The sequence below is a fragment of the Ascaphus truei genome, chromosome 17 (assembly GCF_040206685.1).
Source record: "Ascaphus truei isolate aAscTru1 chromosome 17, aAscTru1.hap1, whole genome shotgun sequence".
Classification (NCBI taxonomy): Eukaryota; Metazoa; Chordata; class Amphibia; order Anura; family Ascaphidae; genus Ascaphus; species Ascaphus truei.
Genome location: NC_134499.1, coordinates 41,884,629 through 41,910,699, shown reverse-complemented (window position 1 = coordinate 41,910,699; position 26,071 = coordinate 41,884,629). Strand labels below are relative to the sequence as shown.

General features: G+C 41.8%; 1 protein-coding gene across 2 annotated transcripts in view; it reads right to left on the bottom strand.

Annotated features, from left to right (window-relative positions):
* Window positions 1-26,071, bottom strand: part of ATG7 (autophagy related 7) — a 167,894-nt gene that overhangs the window by 84,893 nt on the left and 56,930 nt on the right. For both annotated transcript variants that reach the window (XM_075574938.1, XM_075574939.1), the window contains exon 18: window positions 17,912-18,034. In XM_075574938.1, the coding sequence (XP_075431053.1) occupies window positions 17,912-18,034 (123 nt within the window). The remainder of the gene's footprint in view (window positions 1-17,911; window positions 18,035-26,071) is intronic.

Genomic DNA, 26,071 nt, shown 5'->3' with positions numbered 1-26,071 from the left:
AACCTAACCCAGGTCCTCCCATTCCAGCTCTGTCCCATGCCCCTGAGAATTCCACCTTTAAATTCCAAAAAGGGCTATCTGTCGCCCATATAAACATCCGGAGCCTGCTGCCCAAACTGGACGAACTAAGGGCATGGTGCCTTAAGCATAAACCCAAAGCCATCGTTCTTACAGAAACATGGCTATCCCCTAAAACTCCTGATGCAAATATTGCCATTCAGGGATACTCCATTTTTAGGAGAGATAGGTCAAAGAGAGGAGGAGGGGTGTTATTTTATATTGCAGACACATTACAATTTACACTGTTAAATTGCCCACCAAGCCCACCCTCTTTTGAAATTCTAGTTAGCAAAATCTGCCTCCCCTTTTCTAAGCCAATCTTGCTTGCTGGCATCTACCGCCTCCCTAAAGCCCCTCTACAATCCCTGACTGATATCACCCAATTTCTTGGCTCCATTTCCTCTCTGAATGAGAAGAGTGAGCTGCTAGTTCTTGGGGATTTCAACTTCAATTGGCTTGACTCTAAAAACCACAAAATCCAGATACAACTCAAGTCACTTAACCTATCGCAACTCATTTCCCAACACACACGGATAAACCTGAAATCGCATAACCATTCCTTGCTAGACTGGATTCTCTCCTCAAACCCCAGCAGAATCCAATCCTCTGGCATCCTTCCTGATATTTTCAGTGACCATGCAATAGTGTACTGTGTAAGGAAAATTAAACCGCCCCATTGAAGCCCTAATGTTCTCCTCACTAGAACATTTAAAAACTTTAACCCACAACAGTTTCTGGATGACCTTACCAACTGCCCATGGCACAGAATCGATTTAATTCCCGACCCTGATTCTGCGCTCGACTATTTCCAATCCGAGTTCTTAAAACTCTGCGATACCCATGCTCCACTACGCAAAATAAGGGTACGGGGGGCCCACCTTCCATGGGTTACACCTGACCTTATAGCACTCTACCAGTTCAGGGATGCCTTGTGGAAAAGCTACAAAGTAATTGGCACTGCCAAGGATCTCAATCACTACAGATGCATGCGGAACATGTGCACAAGGCAAACAAGGCATGCAAAAGCACAATATTACTCTGACAATCTCCACCAAAATACATCAAACCCAGCTAACTTCTGGAAGGTTATCAACCATATATTCCAGCCTCCTAACCATCAACAACCAAGTAATATCACTAAGGGGGATATTACTCTGACAAACCCAACTGACATCGCAAATGCATTCAATGATTACTTTGTGGGGTGTGCCACTAACTTATTAGCGAAACGCAGCACAAACCCCAAACATGAATCGCATCCTGGGAGTATCCCTACAGTCCCACCCCCTCCCAACACTGCCCACAATTTTCAATTTGGCCCAGTATCTGAAGAGGATATTATACAAGCGCTCCTCAAACTAAAACTAAGCAGCCAATGTGGACCTGACTTACTACAATCTAGGTTCCAACGACTTGGTGCCCCAGCCATTGCCAAACCAATTGCGTCCAGAGTCAACTCTATCCTGTCTGCCGGCCATATCCCTAAGACCTGGAAAACTGCCAGAGTTGTCCCAATCTTCAAAAGTGGGGACAAAAACACTGTCTCAAACTACAGGCCAATCTCACTTCTCCCAATTCTATCCAAAGTCATGGAAAAATGTGTCCACTCCCAATTAAGCGATTTCTACACCAAGACAAATTTCCCTAGCCAATTCCAATCTGGATTTCGCCCCAAACACTCCACCGTAACTACCCTGCTAAAAGTTTGCAATGAAATCCAGTGTGGAATGGAACGGGAAAAACTCACTGGTGCAGTATTCCTAGATTTTGCAAAGGCTTTTGACACAGTCGATCATGCTATCCTGCTTAACAAACTCCAGAGCTCTGGAATAGGGAAACATGCTTTAAACTGGTTTCAGTCCTAACTATCAGGAAGATCCCAACATGTGTCCATCTCAGGCTCTAACTCCAACTCCCTGGATATCACCTGTGGTGTCCCGCAAGGCTCTGTTCTGGGGCCCCTACTCTTCTCAGTGTTCATTAATGATCTTCCCACAGCTTGTAAGGAAGCCTCAATACACATGTATGCAGATGACACAATCCTATATGCACACAGCCATAGCCTCTCTGACCTTCAACACATACTTCAGTCTGACTTTTTGAGACTCGAAAACTGGATTTCCCAAAACAAACTGTTTTTAAACACTGACAAGACTGTAACAATGGTATTTGGGACCAAGCTACCCAGCTACCTGAACAAGCTCCTCACCCCTACCACATGCAGTACCTATCACCTGAGATCAGACTCCAAAAGACTATTCATGGTCCCAAGGCTCAACAAAGTACCCGGACGTTCCTCCTTCTCCTTCCGTGCACCCCAAAACTGGAACAACCTACCAGAGACTCTCACATCCACCACCAGTTTAAGTTCTTTCAAATCTAAGGCTGTCTCACATTTTAACCTGGTCTGTAACTGTTTCATACGCTCATAATATATATTTTCTTTAACTGTGCACGCAATGTCTTGTATATAATGTATACCCTGTTCATTTATGTAACTGTACTTGTAACCATGTACTATTTGTTTTACTCTGTGCCCAGGACATACTTGAAAACGAGAGGTAACTCTCAATGTATTACTTCCTGGTAAAATATTTTATAAATAAATAAATGCACATAATTTGCATATGAATGAACCATTGGTAGATAAATACCTGGTTTGGTGAGAGCACGGAGGTAAGGTCTGAAGACCGCTGCTGTAGATATTTAACCTGGCTATTTAAAGACCACTATTTTTTTCAGATCCTTTAGATTGTTCCATCAAAATCCCAATTGAAAATCTGCTTCAGAGCAGAATAAATTACTTGGCACAAACCTCTGACAACCTTATATAATTCACTACTTTTTTTTGCTGCTTACGACATTTAGTAAACAATTTATTTTTCTCCCCCATTCGTATTTCCTGCTTGTGGGGTCCTGTGGAGATCTGATGATAGCTACAACTGTGCCGGCTTATACAGCACAACAATCTGCGGCTAAGCGATGTGTTCGCTGTTCTACTGGAAGACGTTTTGTGCTCAGCATGGAGTGACAAGTGCGTTGATTTCTTTTCATCTCACAAAGTGATGGAGACAGAACGCTCCGCTATAGAACCAGGTGTAAATATGAGTGCTCCCTCCTGCAGCTCATGACATCATAGTCCACAGGAGTCTGTGACAAGCAGCGCTAAATAATAATGCTGATCATTAAACTGAAGAAAGTGAAGTACAGAAAGTGTGTTCTGTAAGTGACGAAATTAGCAGTAGTTTGGAAGGAAAAATTCAAGCCATTAACTTGTAGGGAAGAAGGTTAATGTATTTTCTTTGCAATGGTCACTTGATTTTTTTTTCTATAAATTTGGTTATTTCACAAGCAACCCTGTCATTGTTCTCCGCTCCCTGTGTAGTATGCTTTAATATATGTGTGCTAGATTCATTACAAGGAATGGAATGCATCACACACACTCTGCTCTCTAATCCCCAGCATAGCAATGTGCCACTATTTGCTTGCGCTAATCGTTGTGCAATATTACGAATGATGCATTCAAATGTATGGCTGACATTCAGACATGCTCAATAACACGAAGCCCTTTTGCTACCAGCAACGCAGTGCTTTGCAGACCTCTCTGGCAACGAAAAAGGTTAAGTAAATTCCGTGGCATCAGGTCATCACAAAAGCAGGACTATAAGGAAGGGTCACTGTAGGATGTGGAAAGGCATGCAACCCAAGACCAGTGATGGACCAATTTAGACCAACAGTTTTTTTTTTTTTTTTTTTTTTAAAGGAGCAATTCATGCAATATCCTACGTTTAAATAAATCAGTTCTGTAGTATTAGATAATACTTACTGCATTATTTTTAAAATTCATCTCAATGTTGTTTTTAATCAGTTTTAATACACTTCGCATCCTTTGATTTCTATAGCAGGCGTTAGCACAGGGTTGCGCAAACTGGGGGGGCGCAAGATTTTGTGGGTGGTTGTGGGGGATGGGTAGCACAGCACTTATACAGAGGCCCCACACTCTTCCTCAAAGCATTTAAATTAAATGCCGGGGGAATCGCACAAGGCCTCTGTAAGTTACCTTACCTGATCTCTGGCGGCTTCTGGCGACAAATGACGTCGTGGGGTCACATGATGTGGTGACGTCAACTGCCGGTGATAAGGTGGGGTGGGGGGTCGCAAGCAGGAGGGGGGGAGCAGGCAGGGTGCAGACAAAAAAGTTTGCACACCCCTGCTTTGCCCCAGAAGTGCAAGATCGTAACACTTTCCTGTTTGTGATCATTTGTTGCCAATATTCCCAGGAGAGCAGGCTACAACAATAGATGTTACCGTAGTAATATCGGGATATATTGTAGCAGCTGAGTTACACTGACTGAAGGCTTGATTGAAACGGAAAGGCAGCCATTTAATTAACTCTGGAAGCAGGATCGTTGCGGATTGATCACGGGAGAACTAAACCGATCAGCAGCTTAGGTAATTCAATTTCAATAAAGGTAAGCAAAGGCTGCCTATCTTAAATTATTTTTAAAGTGCAGTTTTGATTGCCTCTTTAAAGCTTAACAGGAGGGGTTCCCGAAGAGGTTTCGCGGTCCCCCAACATCGTGGGACTCCCTACTCAGGTAGTCTGGACCAAAATAGGCCTGGGCTTGCTCACCCACCCAATAGATCGCTGCAACGTTATCAGGAGAGGTCATCGCAGCATTCTGATGGTGAACCCGCCACACACAAAAACACACACACACACACACACAAAGAAAAAGCGGCGATCCTGGTGTAATAACGTTTAAAAAGATTTAAAACACCTTGGACATTTACAATTGAACACGCAAAAACATCCGTTTAAATTGCGCGTTGTAGGAGAAAACTCTCATGCCCCTCTGGGATGCTGTTTCAGAGCAGATATATGTTATAAATAAGGGGTGGTGAAATAATTATTATTAAGAAGAAGTCAGTGAAATATTTTGCAGCACATTATAATGATTGGGGTGAAGACAACAATATTCTAACATTAATATATACTGGTACAAAAGATACAGTAAGGAGGGCCATGATTCAAGACATTGATACAATATGAACAATTAACATTTTATAACCTAGATTGATTTTTTTACATGTGGTTTCTATTTGTACCTATAATAGATGTGGATTTGTAATTCTAAGTCAGCATTTTCAGCAGTTGGCATGAAAACGTGACAAGCAGACATCATCATTTGATTGACAGAACAGAAAATGAAAGGGGGTTCAAATTATCATCTTGGGGTTGCATAAAGCAAACAACAGTTTAGCAATGGGTTGGAGGCAGTATTTTTACAGCTACCCTGAAATAAAGTATGGTCAGTACCTAAAATACCACCTAAGAACTATTGTGACAAACTCTATTCTTCATCGTCTGATTTAAATTTTTCCATTCACCACCCTTTACTTTTTGCCATTATTTAAACTTTTTAATGTAAGTCTTACACTCAACACTTTAATAAACAATCAACTCCTTTTTCCACTAAAAGAAAGATGTGTTATGCAAGACCTTTTCCGTCACTAATCTCTTTCTTCTGTTTGTATTTAAGAAAACATTACTTCCGTCAGTTACATTTTGAGATTAAACTAGTGTTTTGTGTTCCTTTCGTCTTTATGAAACAAGGGCAGAAAAACCCATCATCTTGAAATGAGATCGTTTCATTTAGATTTCCCACCCTGTTTTGCTTGTATCGTACCACCCACCTTGGAGAAATGATTGCTCATGCATTTATTGTTCGAAACCAAGGAGGGAGCCGTGCTAAATGAAGCCTGCAATATCAATCTAGCCCAGGTTCAAAATAAAGAGCGCTTTTGGAGTTATTCCAAGCAAATGGAAACAAGATTTCAATGTAAGCTTGAGTAATTCCCAAAGCGACTTGTCTCCAGTGGAAACAGACTTAAGTGGCGATGGAGGAGTTTCCCACAGTTTCTCTTGGGTTGTAAGAGCTGTATTTGTCAGGACAGGCTCTTGATATAACTGTTGCATACATAAACATTTCACTGTTGTCAAAAAATCTAAAATTATTGTTCCAGAGGATTCAAATGAAAACCAGATGCAAACAGCAGGAGCCAGAGATGTTTCTCTAGTTTCAAAAGATGCAGCATAAACACGTGTTAAATGTTATTTACTTTGCTTGATGGTTAATTACCATTTCATGGAAATCACATTGCAAGATTATGTTTTTGCTAATGCACCATGTGCCGAGGGGGATTGTGTGGTATAGTACTGCAAATTCACAATCACAAATGGCAAAATGTTTTTGCTGTGAACAGGAACGGAACCCAGCCTGTTTCTTCCTCCGTGTACATTGCGGTAACTTGGACAGACAAATCTGTAACGTGTTGTAATAAATTATAAACTATACAAAAAAAATCCCATTTTAAAACGATCATTTATGTTGCAAGGTATCAAAACTGAAAAGGAAAGAACATTATAAAGACAAAATTGATGAAAGATAACGACCATTTGGCTCACAATCTGAACATGTTCCGTACAGAACTTAATACAAAGTCTTAGATGCTAAAAGATCTGAGTTGTCATATAATCTCATATATATTAAGGTGCTATTTGCTTATTACAAGCCGCTCAGTTGAATAAAGAAACCAATACTTCCCTTTGTACAGAATCTTGTTGTAAGCATTTACTATTGTTTTTTTCAACTGTGAAGAGCTAACTCTGGGTTCTTAGGTCCCTAGTACAAGCATTATAGGACATCTGGACATTGGAGACATTTGTACAAAACATCCACACTCAGAAAAAAAACAAAAAACTGGCTGTGTTTTAGGGGCAAAACATAAGGCAAGAGAAGAATAACTTTTTCATCACCAGGAGGTTATTTCCATTTTTAAAGGGAATAGGAAATGGTCAATGGTTTCTGAAAGGTGAAGTGTGTCACAATCAGTTTTTCACAGCTACAGTAGTACTGTCGTTTTCGTTCAATGGTAACACAAGCTAAATAAGCACTTTAGATGCATAAGCCAACACCCAAAAAGTAGACACATTCTTTACATGCAGTAGGGCACACAAAACAAATGGCAATGAATGCACAAAATATTTAAACATGACAAGATGTACATGAAATATGTAAAATGACGGATCGTAAACAATGGAACAAGCATGAGAAAATGTCAAGATGACTCAGCGGAGAAATGTTTAGGTATCCTCCCTAATCTAAAGATACTGTTAGCACAATTTATGCCCGTCTTTAACGATTGAGATTGGGAACGCCTCTGCCCATCTAACAAAACGAGGTAACGTGCTGCAGGATGAACAGAAATGTTGAAGATCTTGATTTTAATTGCTTAATTCCATGCCTTCAGGACGAAGACAGAATAAATCGCTCTGCTCTGCCCACCTGCTTGGGAATTTTCTATTAATATATATTTAAAATATATATGTTTAAACTAGATCAGGAAATAGCTGTTCCCTTTTAAGATTATTTATTTCTGAGGCGATATTGGAAGATGAAAGAGACCGATATTGAAATAGATCAAGGAGCTGCCATCTTTTGGGAAATTACAATCGACAGTTCAGGAACAGCAGCAGGAACACTGGCTGTATCAGGTCAACCCTCTTTGGACATGGTGCCGGCATCTAACGATGTCCTGCTCGAAATGCCTTTTCACCAGGTGACGTGTATATGGAGATACTGCACTGTACGTACATTTCCATAAGTAGAGTATTACTGCATTGTATTACTCTATGACCTCAGGATGCACACGTTTCAGGAGGGAGAGACAACTTTAGCCAGGCTCCCCCCGACACATTGTGCATATTCTGTAATCACATATGTGTAAATAAATGCAGTAATACATTGCTTATTAAAGTGTAGGTATGCAGTATCTTCATATACACTTTATCTGCAGTGCGGGGGTAAAAGGAATAGCTTGTTCACTTAGTTTCAGAATATACTTTTTCCTCCTCCAGAGGGTGGGTACAACGAAAGTGATTCAACAATTGTAGGTCGTTAATGGCAGTTCAAGTGAATGACTTAATGATTGATAATGGCTATAACTGTTAAGTAAATATACTCGTTGATCATTAACAAGCCTGTTAATACTTAGTGATGTATTTCTTGTACTGTGGCATTGAAGAAATCTCTGGTTTTCTAAGCGAAACGCGTAGGGTTAAATGTTGTGGCAACGCATTACTGAGCGCGGAGACTCCAGTAAACCAGAGACTCCGCCATCTCCTCTGATGGCGGACAGCGAATACGGAAGTGAGGTGTAAAGCTGGGAAGTGGTTAAGCTGACTACAGGCGGCGCAGAAATGACGGAGGAAAAGTCTCACAAAACTGTCTAAATTTCCGAGATCTGTTGCAGGACGCCAGCACCGGAGGAACAGGTGATGGGACTCTCCAAGAGCACTGGTGAACTAGGACAACGTCGAGGTTCCCATGCTCGCGCTCATCTGCGCCCGTTGATGCTCTCTCACGTGAGCGGTATTTGCTTTTAATTGGTGTACAAAACAATATATAGGCTGCGCGCGATGGCGCAAACAAAAGGCCGCACCTCAATGAGGCAGGCCTAGAGCGTGTGACCGAGCACGAAGGTGCGGCAGATTTTCCAGGAGGCAAAAGATTGTTTTTGTCGTGCGATGGCCGGGGCATGTGAGCGGTTGAGCCAATGAGGGCAAACCAGCCTCGTGATGTCACGGCCACGCTTCTGCCACGCCTCCCCGTCGCTGTGGATCTCAGGCCAGAGATCGCTCGGTCGACAGGCACGCAGGACGCCATGCCCTCCGTCGTGAGCGCCCTCTACATCCAAGGCCTTATACAGGTTGTGCGTGTCTGGTTTTTTCTTATACTTATTCAAATAATGTTACACCAATGAAACATGTCATTATAGGCAGCAATTTCTTTACCTACAGAAACCATGGACGTGCCAAGTTTAGGTCCTTTCTGCATGGAGATGCAAGCCTAAAGTCTACATTTATATTCTGTACAACACAGTTTTATTAGAGTGAAGGTACACAAAAACGCTCCAATCCCTTGTAATTTGCCCTCCTTTCTTTTTGGGGAGAGGATGTTAGAAGCGGGTGTAACCCAGTTTAAAATTGCAGCAGTTGTACATAGGTTGTCCTAAAAAAACAACTTGAAGAACAGTCAACCTCTGGTAGGAATAACGCCGTTAGTGATTGGCACATTGAAAGCCCCCTGTTGGCAACTGCTTCACCCATTAGCCGGGGTTCTGGGATTGAAAGAGTTTGGAAGTGGAAAGGAAAACTTGGTTCACAAAGTGGATGGGTGCAAAGCTTCACAGTGGTTGATTCCTTCACCCTACTCCTTTCAAATTGCAAGACAAAAATTATCATTTTGAACAGAATACTGTTTTCTGCTTTGATAATTTGCACTTTAAACGCAAAAATAATTACAAGTATTTGCATTATTGGAAGCAGAGACGCCGCGGTCGCGCTGTCGAGCAGAATAAGCCCCTTGCTGCTGGATGCGTGGAGGTACTCCCAGTCACTCCTGTGTAGGAACGCCCTAAGGCGAACTTACCAAGCAACAAAAATAACAGCGCACCGGGGGTTAATAAAGAAATACGCAACACCGTGCATCCTGCAGTGTGGGTTATCTGTTTGTTTTGTGTGTTCACAACCGAGTTATTGTTTAGTTGTGTGTCTGTGCTCACGGTAGTTTTTTGATTACACACTCCTGTACTATTTCAGTGGTTGTGCCATTAGTGGCAATTGCCATTACACATTTTATTAGTGTGTATTTTTTTTATGGATCAATAAATATTGTGTTGCACTTTTTACTTATAGTTCCCATTATTGGTTATTTTACAGTAAATAATCCCCTTTTGGGCTGTATAGTTTCCTTGTACACAATACCTCTGAACACGCAGGGTTTTGTGTATTTCTGTATTAACCCCTGGTGCGCTGTGTACATCTGTTTTTTTATTTGCATTATTGTTCAATACTGAAGCTAAATAACCACATGCCATGTACATCATTACGCTCATACTGGAAAATGCACAATACAGGCATACCCCGCTTTAAGTACACTCACTTTAAGTACACTCGCGAGTAAGTACATATCGCCCAATAGGCAAACGGCAGCTCAGGCATGCGCCTGTCAGCACGTCCTGAACAGCAATACCGGCTCCCTACCTGTACCGAAGCTGTGCTCAAGCGGGGAGACTATAGAGCCTGTTACAAATGCGTTATTTACATCAGTTATGCACGTATATAACGATTGCAGTACAGTACATGCATAGATACGTGGGAAAAAGGTAGTGCTTCACTTTAAGTACATTTTCGCTTTACATACATGCTCCGGTCCCATTGCGTACGTTAATGCGGGGTATGCCTGTAATGTGAAATTAACAGCTCCAAATGCAGCAATGTTTGTCAGCACTGCATATTACAAGAACCATTAGCATCAAAGGGGAGAAACAATGACTGCTAGGTTCAAACTTGAAGGGTTTAATGAATAATTTGAAGCACATTTCCCATTTTCACTCTCAGAAAAATGAAGCCTTAACTTAAAAGAGACGGCATCAGCTCTCTGTACAATGTGAAGGGACAGGATATGTCGGGCCATGACGCACTTCCATCCCAATGTGTTTCTTTAACAATGGCCTTTATGTCTGGAAGTAGAGGATTGTTGACTGATACTTCACATGAAGCTGCACTTACTGAGAGATATACCACTTTAATCTGCCAGGCATTATGAGAACTGACAGCAACAAGACCCGACCTGCCCAACAACCCGACTTACTGCGGTTCTACACAACTCATTTCTAGGGAGAATTAAAGGGCCATGAAATCACTTCTTTTTTTATTATGTTGATCTAAGTGTACCCAGCTCTCTACTTTACAACATTAACAGTTTATAAACAGGTCGGTTTCAAGGCAGCTTCGGGACTTCGTGTCCGTGCCAGTGCAAATAAATAGCCCTGCACTATGAAACGTTTTTTTTTCTCTAGTTCTGTTCTAGGAAACTCTTCACATAAACCCAGTCATTTGGTGTTTTCTATCCAAGTCTTTCAGATGCAGATGGGGCAAAATAAGAATTCTGGTGCTGGATTTTTTTATTTGCACTATTGTTGCCTTAGTTTTTTTAGTCAGGAGACTTTGGTCCCTTTTCATATGGTGAGAACGTGCAGTTAATAATGCAGCAAATTCGTTCTATTCTATTTCCACCAAAGCAGCCGATCGGGCTGTTTTAATCTGAAATGTCCCCTTGACCTCAAAAGGGACAAAAACGATTGACCGACCACTTTGGCGGATATAGAATGGGCCCCTAAGTGTTAACAGTGCTGTATTCACAATTATGCACTTCTACATAGGAAATACTATTTTAGCCTACGCTATAAAGAGGAAGTATTAAAAATACGAAAATGGCTTCAGGTATTCTCAATCCTTTCCGCGTGGCGGCAGAGTTGGCGGATTTCTGATATTTTTATTTCTTGCGCCTTTAAAACCTAAATTTGCCTTTTAACATTTTTTCCCCTCTACTCCCATTTCTTTTTTTAAAATATACATAGCAAAAAGGTGGAGTATAGGTGCTCAAGTAATGTAAAGGAACATGTGGTGCATAGTGCTTATTCGGATATAGATGTCGTCTTCTCTTGGTGGGTGAAATAAACAATACAGTATTCAATGGGTCTTACACTTTACGCCCCATTCACCTCTGAGGAAATAACCAATTCAGGGAACTTCAGCAGAAATCACAGTCCTATAACCTCAACTGAAGGCTCCCATGTGCATGGTTCCTTCAGTAAGACACCATTAGTATTGATAGCAAAATGTACTCCCTTTTCTTCTGCACCCACTCAGAGTGATCAGCTGCAAGAAGGTAGCAAAGTAAAGAGCTGATTTTACAACAAAAGGAAAGAGAACTTTTAGAAGACTCGACTAATGTTATAAATATCTCAGGTTTAGATCTCTCACCCACCGAATACAGGTCTCAAATGTGCACCTACAATGGACTTTTATCTTTTTGATACAGTAATAGATGTGCACAAATATGTATGGAAACTTACCTTAAAAAAATAATTCAGGGATCATCTGGTGATGAGGAGGAAATGCCAGTGCAGTCTAATAATGAAGGCCGTGCAGACATCTCTGCCTCCAAGTTGGAACTACTGACATCACCCACTGACCAAGTTAAACTTAACACATTTCAAGAATTTTGTGCAGGAGGAGATCTCTCCCTTGCCCCTTTATCTCCTGTGTTTGGTGATTGGAGTGCCAAGTTGACGTTGAAGAAGCATTGAACCTTCCATCCTTTACATGTGAAGAACTTTATATAACTAGTAGAACTACTAGGGACAATTCTGCATATGGTCTTATCTGATGACGTTAGATTTATAGTGAATCTACATCCCACTATCCCCATTTTCCACCATCTCCCAGAGATGCATAAAACGTTGGTCGACCTTTGGGGAGACCCATCGTTTCCCGCATTAGATCATTGAGTGATAGTCTTGTTATGTAGTCTGTTATTTTCAGCCACCCTCAAGACAATTACTGTCCTTAATTTGGGATTCTTGAGATTTGCTGACTCAATTTGGGGGGATTAAATGGAGAAAACAAAATATCTGGGTAACCTTAGCCGTTACCTCATTATATACAGTGATAGAACATGACCGATGGCTGCCTGCTGCTCCATAGGACACTCAGATAGTGCACCGTTTAATGCCCCCTTTATCTTCGATGGGATCACGTTTTGCTTAATCACAATTATTTTTTGTTTATGATTGGTGCAAAGCTAATCAGTTTAGAAATATTTTTTATAAGAGATTTATTGATCTCATAATTTGGGATAGGCACCTAAATGCACTTTATTTTTAAATGTATTTTTTGTTATATTAATGACAACACTTATAATTTAAGTTTCACTCACAACTTTAATTATCATCATATATACTATTTAGACTTCGTATTGTACATTGATATCGGTTATAATATCCAAACAGACACTTTCCGAACACTTAACTCTAGGAATACTTTCCTTAGAGCGAACAGCTGTTACCCCAGAGCAGTTATTAAACGCATAACTAAAGGACAATTCCTGGGGAATCGTTCCATCCATCAGGACTCAACCTGAGGATCTATATGAACCTTTTCAGGAAAGGTGGTATAGGGAGGAAGAAAGAAGGGAGAAGGGAGAAGGCGAAGAAGAAGGCTTTTGAGGATGGATCAATGGATAGAGCATCTCTGTCTGAAAGACTCCACACTCCCAGAAACAGATAGGAAGATATACACTACCAGGAAGAGCACAGTTACAAATTGGAACACACAAGGACATATACAGAAAGGTCCCGTGAATAAAGGAGGTTCCTTTGTTTATTTCCAAATATAACAGATAGTAATCATGTTAAGCCCATCATATACAAATACTTTGACCTAATACACATGGATACGAATTTGCGTAGATATGTGGATATAGGTCCCAGGTTTGTCTTCAGAAGAGCCAAAACTACTGTTAGCGATATCTCCCCAAGACTCATCCTCCAAGAGACCATTCACTTTTTTCAACAAAGGGATACTTTATATGTGCGTGCTGCATAGACCAACTTCTACTCAGACCCCCCAGAAAGAGATTTGGGATTAATACGTTCATTAATTGCAATACAGAATACGTAATATATTTATTGTCACGTGGGTGCGGAAAACTCAATGCAATGTTTGGCATTTTCCTAGAGACATTGGTAGATTCATACATATAGAGCTAGTGTAACAAGGGGCATGGCAAAAATGTGAGGATATAGTGCTATTTTAACCTTGCAAATACAAAACACCAGGAGTGGCCGACACCAGGCCTCAAGGGCCGCCAACACAGGATATCCCTGCTTCAGCACAGGTTCTGAGACTGAGCCACTGATTAAGCCATCTGTGTTGAAGCAGGGATATCCTGAGAACCTGACCTGGTGGTGGCCACTCCTGCAATATACAAACAGAGCCCCAAAGTGCATGCGCCCTGTACATGTCGGCAGAAGATCTTCTTACTGCAGTGACCGCTGCTGCATGCTTGGCTATCATAACAGTCAGGAATTTTCATGTCAGGTGGTCGCTAAAAGTGTTAGATGAGGTAAGCGCTGTATTTAAATAGCACAGCACGTAACTTGAATCGCTGTTATATTATTAGCAGAGATAGGCTGCCATGATTTACTGCAATGGGAAATGGCTCGAGCACAACAGACAAGAACCACCTTTATCACATCACAAGCTCTGAAGCTACTGTATGTAAGAATACAGACGGAAAAGCTGCATAGTATGGTGCAGTCGTCCCCAGCTTCAAATGTGAAATTAAGTCCAAGCACATGCATTTCAGACAATAATTTTGTTTTTTTAGAGCTAAATATATTTACAACATGCTTTTGGAAGCAAACCTTCTACCCGCAACAGGCAAGCATTTACTGAGATATATTATTATTTTATAAGAACGTCTAAGAAAGAAAGATAGAGAAACAATTCTTAATACTTTATATATAACAAATATATAAATGGTTGTGTGTATCTGAATAGCTATTTTGCACATTTCTGATGCGTTGTTGTTACAAAACAGCATGTTAAGGTTTGGTTTGGTCTCCGCATTTTTCATCAGTGACTCGTGATGGCGCCAGCAGGGGAACCACCAAAGGTTCTATTATTCAAAGTCTCCAGGCTACAAAACCAGGGTAAAAAACAGCAATAAACAAAACAAGGGCAAATTCAGGGCAGAGAACAGGAATCCCACCTGAAAGCAATGTTATTTTTTCCTTGGATGAATCTTGCGCTGGTTATTGCTCCAGTTTTGTTTGTGGCATAGAGACTGAGAAATAACGGACAATGGGTGTTATTTACTGAAGTCTCACAGCTGCAAACATGGGGCAAAACAAGTGCAAAAGAATTGCACCAGATTCATCAAAGACAAGAAATCCCATTGATTTCAGTAGGATTCCTTTGCTTTGATAACGTGGTACGGCTCTTTTATTGCGATCCCTAAATTAGTTGGACAAATAGACTTTATATTTTGACATTAACTGTGGAAACCTGTAAATCTTGAAACATAATTCTTAATAATTGTAACACTGTACATTCCTTAAACAATTTGTAACTAGCAAATCAGCGTTAAGAGGAATTCTTATGCTATTCAACGGATCATACAAAAGTATCCAACTTTGATACCACTCCTTATCCCGACGATGACATTACTACCCGTACTGTCAAACTGTATGTTTGCTAGCATGTTCTTGGAATATAAGCAGCAGATTTGCAAGTAAAAATACCCATACAAGGTGGAAGACCCCGTGCAAAATTAGAATATAGAGCTATTTAGGGTATAGTTCATCTATTTTATTTATGATACATTTTAACAGTGAAACACAAGCTTCTACCATTCCTAAATCCATGTTGAACATCCACAAATATCTATCACTAAATCCTTCCCCTGTACTTGGTCAGGTTAATTGCTACAAGTTAGAACCTGAGAAACGAGCTTTCCCAAATGTTTTATCTGAAAGGCATTACCGTGTTACAAAAACGCAGCACAGTAATGTAAGAGCAATCCTGCGGACACGCACGTTAATATTAGTGGTGAGCACTTTCACTGGTGTTTAGTATTGGTTCTAAAAATTATTTGTCAATTGGTTTTAGTTTAAAACCATTATGAGAAAAGACAAAACAAATTTTTTTTTTAACATAATATAAAAAGACAAACCCGAGTATGAGGAGTATCAGGAGTACCAAGGATACCCACGGTACCAGGGATACCAGCGGTACCGCATAGCTGAACGGCGCTATTTTCTAATCTGGAGACTCCACTGTTCCCTAGATAATTACTGGTAAAGTTACCAGGGGAAACAAAACGGTGTCAAACTTCGTGCCAATAGGAAGCCGCAAAATCCTCTGTTGCCGATTCCTATTAAATGGCCATTTCAACCCGCTGTCAGAGCCAGGAAGTACCGTCACACCGTCACACCGTCACACCGTTAATGAGATTGAAAAAAGACATACTGTACGTGCATCAAGTTCAACCTATGTTAAATTTAGACGAAGGATACTTATCCTATATTTGTTCTTACGGTATATTGATCCAGAAGAAAGCAAACAAAAAGCCCCGGGAAAAAAATATCTAATGATATCTCATAAGGGGAAAAATAAATTCCTTCCGGACTCCAAATATTGATAGATTACTTCCCGGATCAATATCTTTCTCATGTTTACTTATTTGGTATATCCCTGTATACCTTATCTTTCTAAAAAGATGTCCAACCTTTTTTTTGAACAAATCTATTGTATCTGTCATCACAGTCTCCATGGGTAATGAATTCCACAGTGTAACTGCCCTTACTGTAAAGAACCCTTTCCTTTGTTGCTGGTGAAATCTCCTTTCCTCCAACCTTAAGGGATGGCCCCGAGTCCTTTGTACTGCCCGTGGGATGAACAGTTCTTTTGAAAGCTCCTTGTATTGCCCCCAAATATATTTGTATATCATATTTGTATATCATATTTGTATATCATATCCCCTCTTAGACGTCTCTTTTCTAATGTAAACAAATCTAATTTCGCTAGCCTCTACTCACAAATCAGATTATCCACCCCCTTTATTAATTTGGTGGCTCTTCTCTGCACTTTTTCAAGTTCCCTAATGTCTTTTCTGTGGAGTGGTGCCCAAAATTGTACTCCATATTCAAGGTGTAGTCTTACTAATGCTTTGTAAAGGGGCATAATTATGTTTACTTCCCTTCCCTCCATTGCCCGTTTGATGCAAGATAAGATTTTGTTTGCCTTTGCAGCTACTGCATGACTTTGGGCACTATTGCTAAGCCTGCTGTCTACAAGCACTCCTAAATCCTTCTCCATCAAGGATTCCCCCAATTTATACTAATTTAATTTGTATGTTGCCTGTTTATTCTTGCTTCCCAAATGCATAACCTTTCATTTATCTGTATTAAATCTCATCTGCCATACACCTGCCCAATTTTCCAGCCTCTCCAAGTCCTTTTGGAGAGAAATTACATCCTGCTCTGATTCTACTACCTTACACGATTTAGTATCATCAGCAAAGATGGAGACTTTGCTCTCGATGCCAAAAACAAGGTCATTAATAAACAGTTGAAAAGCAGGGGTCCCAGTACCGATCCCTGAGGTACTCCACTCACGATCTTAGCCCAACCCGAAAAAGTTCCATTTATGCCAACCCTCTGTTTGTCCTTCAAACAGTTTTCAATCCAGGTGCAAATATTATTACTGAGTCCAATTTGCCTTATTTTGTACACCAACCTCTTGTGTGGAACCGTATCAAAAGCCTGTAGTAACACTGGTAAGTTAAATCGGTAAGTATTCGGGGGGTGGCTGCTTTAAGCAGATTCTATATAAATATTAAAGTTCTTTGGGGTTTTTTTTCCACCTATAACTTGGATATAACCTTTGCTTTACAATGCATTTCTGGTTTCTATGGTAGTGTACGTGTACATGTGGGATGTGTGGTAACAAGTACTATCGTGCATTACTGAAGTACATGTAACGGGACGATATTATTTAGTGTCCTCTCAAAGCCTTAGTTAGCAATAAGACAGAAAGCCTGTGCTGCTGTTACAATTTATTTGCAATGTTTAACATGATTTAATGAAGATGATGAGATTACATATCTAACTCTCCAGACAGCCATAAAATGCCCTGGATTCATGTAACTGCAGAACGTAATTAAATCAAACTCTGTTGTTGATAACCGCAAACTCCTGACGCAGCTCATGATAAAACAATAGTATAAATTCCTTTGCTGTACCTCTCTGGGGGGACAGAACACTCATATACATAAATCATATGTCCCATTTCCATTTTTGGGACCCTATTGGCTACCAAATAATGTGTGTGAACTTTAAACAGATAAATAGGAAACAATATATTATATGATCTTACCTCGGCAGCCTGAGTCTCCTGATGTAACAAAGTGAGACCAGTTAAGTCTTCCAGGAAAGAATGAGATGAGTTGAATACCTTGGCCAAGAACTGAAATCCATCCTTCTCATATTGATCAAGAACCTGTAAAAATATAGTATTGTTATTTCACTGCACCCTTGCATCACATGAAGGCTCAAATGTACTAAGCAGTCTTCTGCAATAAGACCACTTCTAGCGCTGGAACACATCTCACAGCCCATTGACTTTAATGGGTTAGAAGGTATTTTATGGCTTAACGCTGCTCAGTATATATGGTCCGATAGCATTTGTGTAGTCACACTGGAATCCTCTATAAATGGGTTGAGTGGTTCATGCAAACCAGTTACTAGCAGTAATAGTGAATGCATGGGCACTGCCTGCCATTATCGCTCGCATATGTTAATGAACCTAGAATCAACTCATGGGCAGACTAGGTGGGCTAATCATCCTGATCTGCCATGATTTAACCACTCGTAGATTATATGGGGCTGTCTGCAAACTACACTGAAGGGAGACACTCTTCCATTCCCTTCCAGCCCGGTCGCTGCAACCGGGGAGTGAGCACGTGATCCATCAGAAGAGTAATCCATAAGCGACAGTGTCCGTGGCACGGAGATGGCATGTGTTTGTGTATATGAAAACCATTACGCTGGTTCCTGTGCCACACCCTGCTAAGACTGCATACTCATAGGTATGGTGCAACAATAACAAAAAAATACTCGTTAGTGTGTCCACATGCTCTTAGATTTGTTTTCTAAAGGCTCCCAGTGAGATTTAAATGTATCGATAATGCAAAGGGTGTAGCTGAAAGAGGAAGTAATCAGCCATTGTGCATTCCCCTAATATCACTGCCCTAAATGAACATCTACCATCAGATACAATGCAGTCTTGGCTCCACTGAAAAGCAATCAGAAGAGATAAACTGATACCGTACAGATGTTCTCAGGTACAATACATCCCCGTGTGACCCAATATTGCTCTGTACTGAAACAGGGAAACACCACAGTCATGTTTAATGTTTTTATCTATTGAGAAGTGTATGTATATACACACACACACACACACACACACAATGGCTGGAGAATTAATATTTGTGAGATACAAACATAACACAATACATTAGTAAAACACGACAAGCATTCAGTTTCAATGTAGTAAAAAAAACTTGGGCATTTAAAGACTTATTCCCTTTGTACCTTCTAAGGCAATAAGGAAAAATCGACTTTTGGTGATCAGTTTTAGAATATAAATCTCCCCTTTGGATTATTCGAGTCCAGCCATGTCCTAAACCTATGTACAAAAGTCCTGTATCTACTGTAAATGCTTTGTATGCGTGTTTGTGTTCATGGACAATATGGTAATCCACAGAACTGAAAATCCCATTTAGAAAAAAGGGCAATCCTTGGTAAAATAAACGTTAAGGAGTTTAAAAATGTTAAAATACACAAAGGGCTGTGGCAGAAGTTACATTTGATGGAATGGGGGCGTTCTCAAATAATTTTTGTTTGTAACCATGTTAAAATGAAAAATGGAGGAAGTTTGCTCTGCAGAATCTTGACTGGGGAAAGTTCTGATTCTACCTGGTCTTCAATGCTCTTCTAACAGTACGGGGAAGGAAACCCCTAATTTACACGCACCATCTCTTGAAGAGACATTTTCTGAATAAAACCGCTTTGCTTTAATTATGATTATATTTAAGATCGCTAATTGCATTGTTCTTTTGTTTACAAACATTTACATTTACAATGTTTGGAAATGCAGGATTAGGAATATTTGAGCCTTTAGTGATTACATAATGAAGATCTTCTCTCTATTCTAGAATAATCCATAGTTGCAACTAAACAAGGCAGGATAATGCCAAATTAAAAATGAGAGTGCCATATGGGAATTGTGACGATAACCATATATAATGATGACCCCTATCTGGCATTTTAGAGCTCATTTTAAAGCTGCAGTTCAAGCATTATCCTATATAGCGGTGGCGGGTCCAGCTAGCTCTCTACCACCGGTCATGTAAGTTCTAGTAAGACACAGACAGTGACAGGCTGTCCTATGGGGTTTTCCCCCTCCTCATGCTGACTTCCTGAGTGACGGGAGTGGTGGTGCATGTGCTGGGCCCTCCCTCTGCGAGCTACAGGAAGGAAGTGCCTAAATTATAGTATGAAGTTCAGCCCCTTAGGGGTGGCTCCTTGAGTCTGTGATAGGGGTTCTAACTATCTCTTCATGGGGTAGGTAGGAGCTCTGAGCTCTCCTCCCGGCTGGGAGAGAAAGATGTGTGCTCAGTCCCTAATGGGCTGAGGCACTAATTAAATACAGAGGCCTCACTATTACCAGCAGCCCAGTACCACCCAGAAGCCAGGGATCTACCTTATGAACTGGAGCCTTCGCAGTAGCAACATCGCAGTAGCTGCTATAATAAAGACTATCCTCATTTATACTTTTGGCTCCGCGGCAGTCTGTGTGGAGGGAGTATTGTGAGTAAGGACTGTCATAGCGGGGACCCCCTTCAGCCTTGCTGAAGCCCCCTATGTCTGGAGGCGCTGTTACAAGAAGAACGGGAGGAATCCCTAAAAGTCTGCCTGTCTTCCCCCACACCATCGCGGGTACCTCAGCTCTCCTGTGCCAAACAGGTAACCAGCACTACACCTAGCAATAGCCATGACTAAATCTCCCAGAGGGGGGGGGGACACACATGTATGTTTTTTTTAAAAATAAATGAGTTCTGTACTATGAGAGAACTGCAGCTTTGAACATGATTTCTCTCGCTGGTCAGCAGGACAGAGGAGTAAGGTTTCATTCCAGTACAAGGTTCTTCACTAAACACACGATACAGTAGAAAATGTGTAAAGCTGTTAAAGGGTCATGTAGTCGACATCTTGAGGTCAAAAGGAGCATTTGACCACAACCCTTATGTGAAAGCTGCATATATACATGGCTTCCCATTGCATGAACCTGGCAAACCTAGAGACTTTGTTCATTCAGATTTCTTCAATCCCCATTTTAGCGTCACTGTACTAAAATAATTTTTGCATTGAATTTCTGGCCTGTCGAGTGATTTTTGATGTTTAGAAAAAAAAAGTGCTAATGTCTTTAAGGACAAATTTTAGTTTTATATAAGCTTGTGAGAAGTCAAGTCCTGACACACACACACACACACACACACACACACACACACACACACACACACACACACACACACACACACACACACACACACACACACACACACACACACACACACAAAAAGAATGCCTCACCCAATTGCTAAAATAATAGCTTGAAATAGCTAAAACAATGTTAAAAATCTAATTAAATCAAATTCACAGAACAGGAAAAATGAAAAGGTTTGCATATACGGAGAACCTTGCAATCGTAGTACTGTCCGTACGTACAAAAGGAGTGGCCTTCCGTCCGTTAGCATAGAGGAAAAGTTCCCATAGTGTTAAAGAGGCTACGCAAACAGGAAAGGGAGGCGAGGAAGGGAGAGGAAGGAAGCGGAGGCTGTTCTCATTGCAGCAGTTAAAGCAAATAATTCAGTGTTTAAGGGAAGCACCATCCCAGATATTAAGCTTCCATATCTAAGCTGCCTCCGGGAAACCAAAGCCCATCTCACCACGTATGCGCCGATATCTGACCCTCCTAACCATGTAGCTCCGTTAATGCTGTATATAACCACTAACTAGAACAGAGTAACACATTCATAAACAAGTATCTCGCTCGGTGTGTGTGCTGGGGGAACACTGCCACTGGGAATGACAAAGTATCATTAAAGCAGTCACTTGGCCACGTTCTCACAATGGATGATTCTATTTCCATCAGCTACATCACTTGCTATGATGGGACTATGACATGGGCGACTATAGGTTATGGGTCCTGGTCATGTCATTATCTATGGAGGGTAAAGCTACCACATTTCTGGAAATGTCATCCAGGTTCACGTGAGCTACTGTAGCAATATTGGAAAACAATCGAGGCCTTCTTTAAAAATGTAATCTGTGCTAATTCATTTAAAAGCAGATCGGTTGATTGGCTCTTACAAGCTTTTAAATATATCTGCAGTTCATTTTGAGCTACTTGCGCAACTGCACAGACTTCTGTAAATTGTACGGTCCCAAGTAAATTGGGAAAATTGGTAGCACAGATCAGTATAACCCAGTCTCCTGGAGGAAACAGCAGGGACGTTGTGCTAAGGAGACCGCAGAACAGCAACATATTAACATCACAAATAAGTGAGACAGTTACACCAATAAGTCATTTCACTTTACTACAACTACGTACATTGTTACATGCGACTGCACTATAAAAATGACAGTCTATTTAATGCGTATTAATTTCCTGTTAGCTATACATAAGTGTATGATAAATATCAGAAAAAAATGGTTCGTAGGGATAAATATCCCTAGAATATCAGCTACAGAAAAAGAAGTCTTTTCAATACATTTTACACATTCTAAAAATAGGGTACACTGTATATATTTTTGTAATTTACAAATGATAACATTTACTTTTCTTTACACTTTTGTTAGACAATGAGATTTCTACAAACGGAAAATGTGGTGGAAATGGTCTTTCACTGCGAAATGACGGAAAACCCTTTGTGAGCCCAGACCCACACTTTGGCAATCACCGGCATGTTCCCTGTAGCACTGCGGCTCGAGATACTCCATGCTGAATAAACAATATACCCAACTGTTCAAACACAATGGAGTCTTTGTTTCCTGTACTTCTACTTAACCCAAATGAAGAACTTAATCGGGAAACTTCTTATGAACAAAAGCGCACATTGTCCCGGCTGCTCTCTCAGTTTCAAAGCACACAGACATCGCAGCAAAACCGCCGTGCTCAGAAGGGAAGATCACATCTCACATTTTGATGACAGAGTACAGTATTGTTTTTAACGAGCATTCGTGCTTAGTCAATACAAATATTTTCTGGACCCACTAATTGTTTTTTTGATGTAAATTCATAATGGTTTAAAAAAATGCTTTTGTTTAATAATTGCAACACTGTCCATGTATTGATATGTTTGTTGTTGTACTTAATAAGAAAATAAATGTACAGTATCTCTAGCCCATACTCCGCATCGCTGTGAAGCCATCTTCCCCTTGTTCTGGAAGATTTCAAGTCACCCGTAGTAAGAGAACCGAGGATTACATTGTATTGAACAGTTGTCTCTTGGAATGATCCGTTTCTGACGCGAGGCTGCTAACCTTTACTTGTTTTTACCTCTAGTCATTAAACTAACAGAAACCATCCGGCCATGTGGACAACAAAACGCTTTGTAAAGGAAACAAAGAAAGACACAGATAAGGATTTAAATCAGGCAGCCCCTCCCATTACGCCCCCCAAGTCTGGCATACACCCAGTGGGTCACTTTCCTTTATGTCTGTGATATTCTTAGTAATACCATTATCTTACCCAAACTGTGCACACAGGTCTTTTTGCTGCTGCAATAAAGTTCTAACTGTATGGAATCTGACAAAGCCTAGTTAAATAAGTGATGGGGAGTAAAGAAAGTGACAGAAACCCTCCCCCGTACCATGTACAGCAAATAAAAATACCACTTGTTAGCAGGGCTCCCACCTTCTGCTGAACCCGGAGACTTTATTTACAATTATTATTTATTGATATATTTAACAGTCTTACCTCCTCCGGCCGGGGGCCTCTCCCCCTGTATGGTTCCATCAAAATGGCTCTGCGACATCAACAGGCGTCGTGTTGCCATGAGAACAAGATGTCACGGCGCCATGATGCATCATGTTGTCATGGCAACACGGCCCCGCAGGGCGTCCCATTTTGACAGGGGTACGCAGGGGGGATGCCGCCCGAGAAGTCAGTGAAGACTTCCGGGTCAGACTGCTTCGGGAGCGCTCCTCCCCGGACGTCCTCCTCTGCGCCACCTGGGCGGTCCTCGGTCCTCTTCTCCCGCCGCCACCCCCAGTTTGTACACCTCGCCCGGAGATTTCAAATGTAAATCCATAGCGCGGAGATTGGTTAGCGAAGCCCGTAGTCTCCGGGTCAAAGCTGGCGTGGTGGCAACCCTGCGTGTGAGCACATTCACGTGTCTCAGACAGGTCTGCAACCCTGCGTGTGAGCACATTCACGTGTCTCAGACAGGTCTGCAACCCTGCGTGTGAGCACATTCACGTGTCTCAGACAGGTCTGCAACCCTGCGTGTGAGCACATTCACGTGTCTCAGACAGGTCTGCAACCCTACGTGTGAGCACATTCACGTGTCTCAGACAGGTCTGCAACCCTGCGTGTGAGCACATTCACGTGTCTCAGACAGGTCTGCAACCCTGCGTGTGAGCACATTCACGTGTCTCAGACAGGTCTGCAACCCTGCGTGTGAGCACATTCACGTGTCTCAGACAGGTCTGCAACCCTGCGTGTGAGCACATTCACGTGTCTCAGACAGGTCTGCAACCCTGCGTGTGAGCACATTCACGTGTCTCAGACAGGTCTGCAACCCTGCGTGTGAGAACATTCACGTGTCTCAGACAGGTCTGCAACCCTGCGAGTGAGCACATTCACGTGTCTCAGACAGGTCTGCAACCCTGCGTGTGAGCACATTCACGTGTCTCAGACAGGTCTGCAACCCTGCGTGTGAGCACATTCACGTGTCTCAGACAGGTCTGCAACCCTGCGTGTGAGCACATTCACGTGTCTCAGACAGGTCTGCAACCCTGCGTGTGAGAACATTCACGTGTCTCAGACAGGTCTGCAACCCTGCGAGTGAGCACATTCACGTGTCTCAGACAGGTCTGCAACCCTGCGTGTGAGCACATTCACGTGTCTCAGACAGGTCTGCAACCCTGCGTGTGAGCACATTCACGTGTCTCAGACAGGTCTGCAACCCTGCCTTTCCCCCTCATCGCTTAGCATAAAGGTCTTCCGCTGCACCCAGGGATTCTGGGTAATGACATGCAAATGAGCACACGGTTACCTTTTGCTTCTTATCCATTTTAACATGGAGTACAATACATGGACCAAGGACCAACCACGTTATCTTTGTTCAGACGTATGTATGGAACAATCCGGAATAAAACTCAATCCTCTGTTTGTCTTCCTGGAACAAAAACAGTCCACTAAAGTCTAGTACAAAGTAGGTGTGTGTACCTGGGCGTGATAACGTCAGTCATTTTATATCTTGGAGAAATACTGATTCATCAATATTTTTTATTCATACATCTATTCATTTAAAACATTATTCTATTGAATGATTGCACGGCTGTTTGAAGTCTACAGCTCCAAACTAAGTGCACATGTCGGAACTGATGCAACATGCATGTAATCTATTTGCAGAAAGTCACTATTATTTGTCCAAAGCTTCAGGGAGCGGTTAGACTGTACGAGCCATTTTCAAACGCTGTTGTCTGTTTTTCCAGAATTCCCCTTTCTATGCTTAGACTTCAGATTTCCTTAAAGTGAGCAAATTGCTCCAGCGAGCAGAAAATGCTGTTGGGGAATTTGGCAAGTAGCAAATGCAGGAGATAAAGCCACATCTGGCCCCCTGAAGAGAGAGACACGCAACTACTGCAGGGTACCTACCACCCTCATTCCCAGTTATAGCTGCAGCCTGCATCTGGCCCCCCGAAGACAGAGACATGCAACTACTGCAGGGTACCAGCCACCCTGATTCCCAGTTATAGCTGCAGCCTGCATCTGGCCCCGAAGAGAGAGACATGCAACTACTGCAGGGTACCAACCACCCTGATTCCCAGTTATAGCTGCAGCCTGCATCTGGCCCCCCGAAGAGAGAGACATGCAACTACTGCAGGGTACCAACCACCCTCATTCCCAGTTGTAGCTGCAGCCTGCATCTGGCCCCCCGAAGAGAGAGACATGCAACTACTGCAAGGTACCAACCACCCTCATTCCCAGTTATAGCTGCAGCCTGCATCTGGCCCCCCGAAGACAGAGACATGCAACTACTGCAGGGTACCAGCCACCCTGATTCCCAATTATAGCTGCAGCCTGCATCTGGCCCCGAAGAGAGAGACATGCAACTACTGCAAGGTACCTACCACCCTCATTCCCAGTTATAGCTGCAGCCAGCATCTGGCCCCGAAGAGAGAGACATGCAACTACTGCAAGGTACCAACCACCCTCATTCCCAGTTATAGCTGGGCTTCTTTT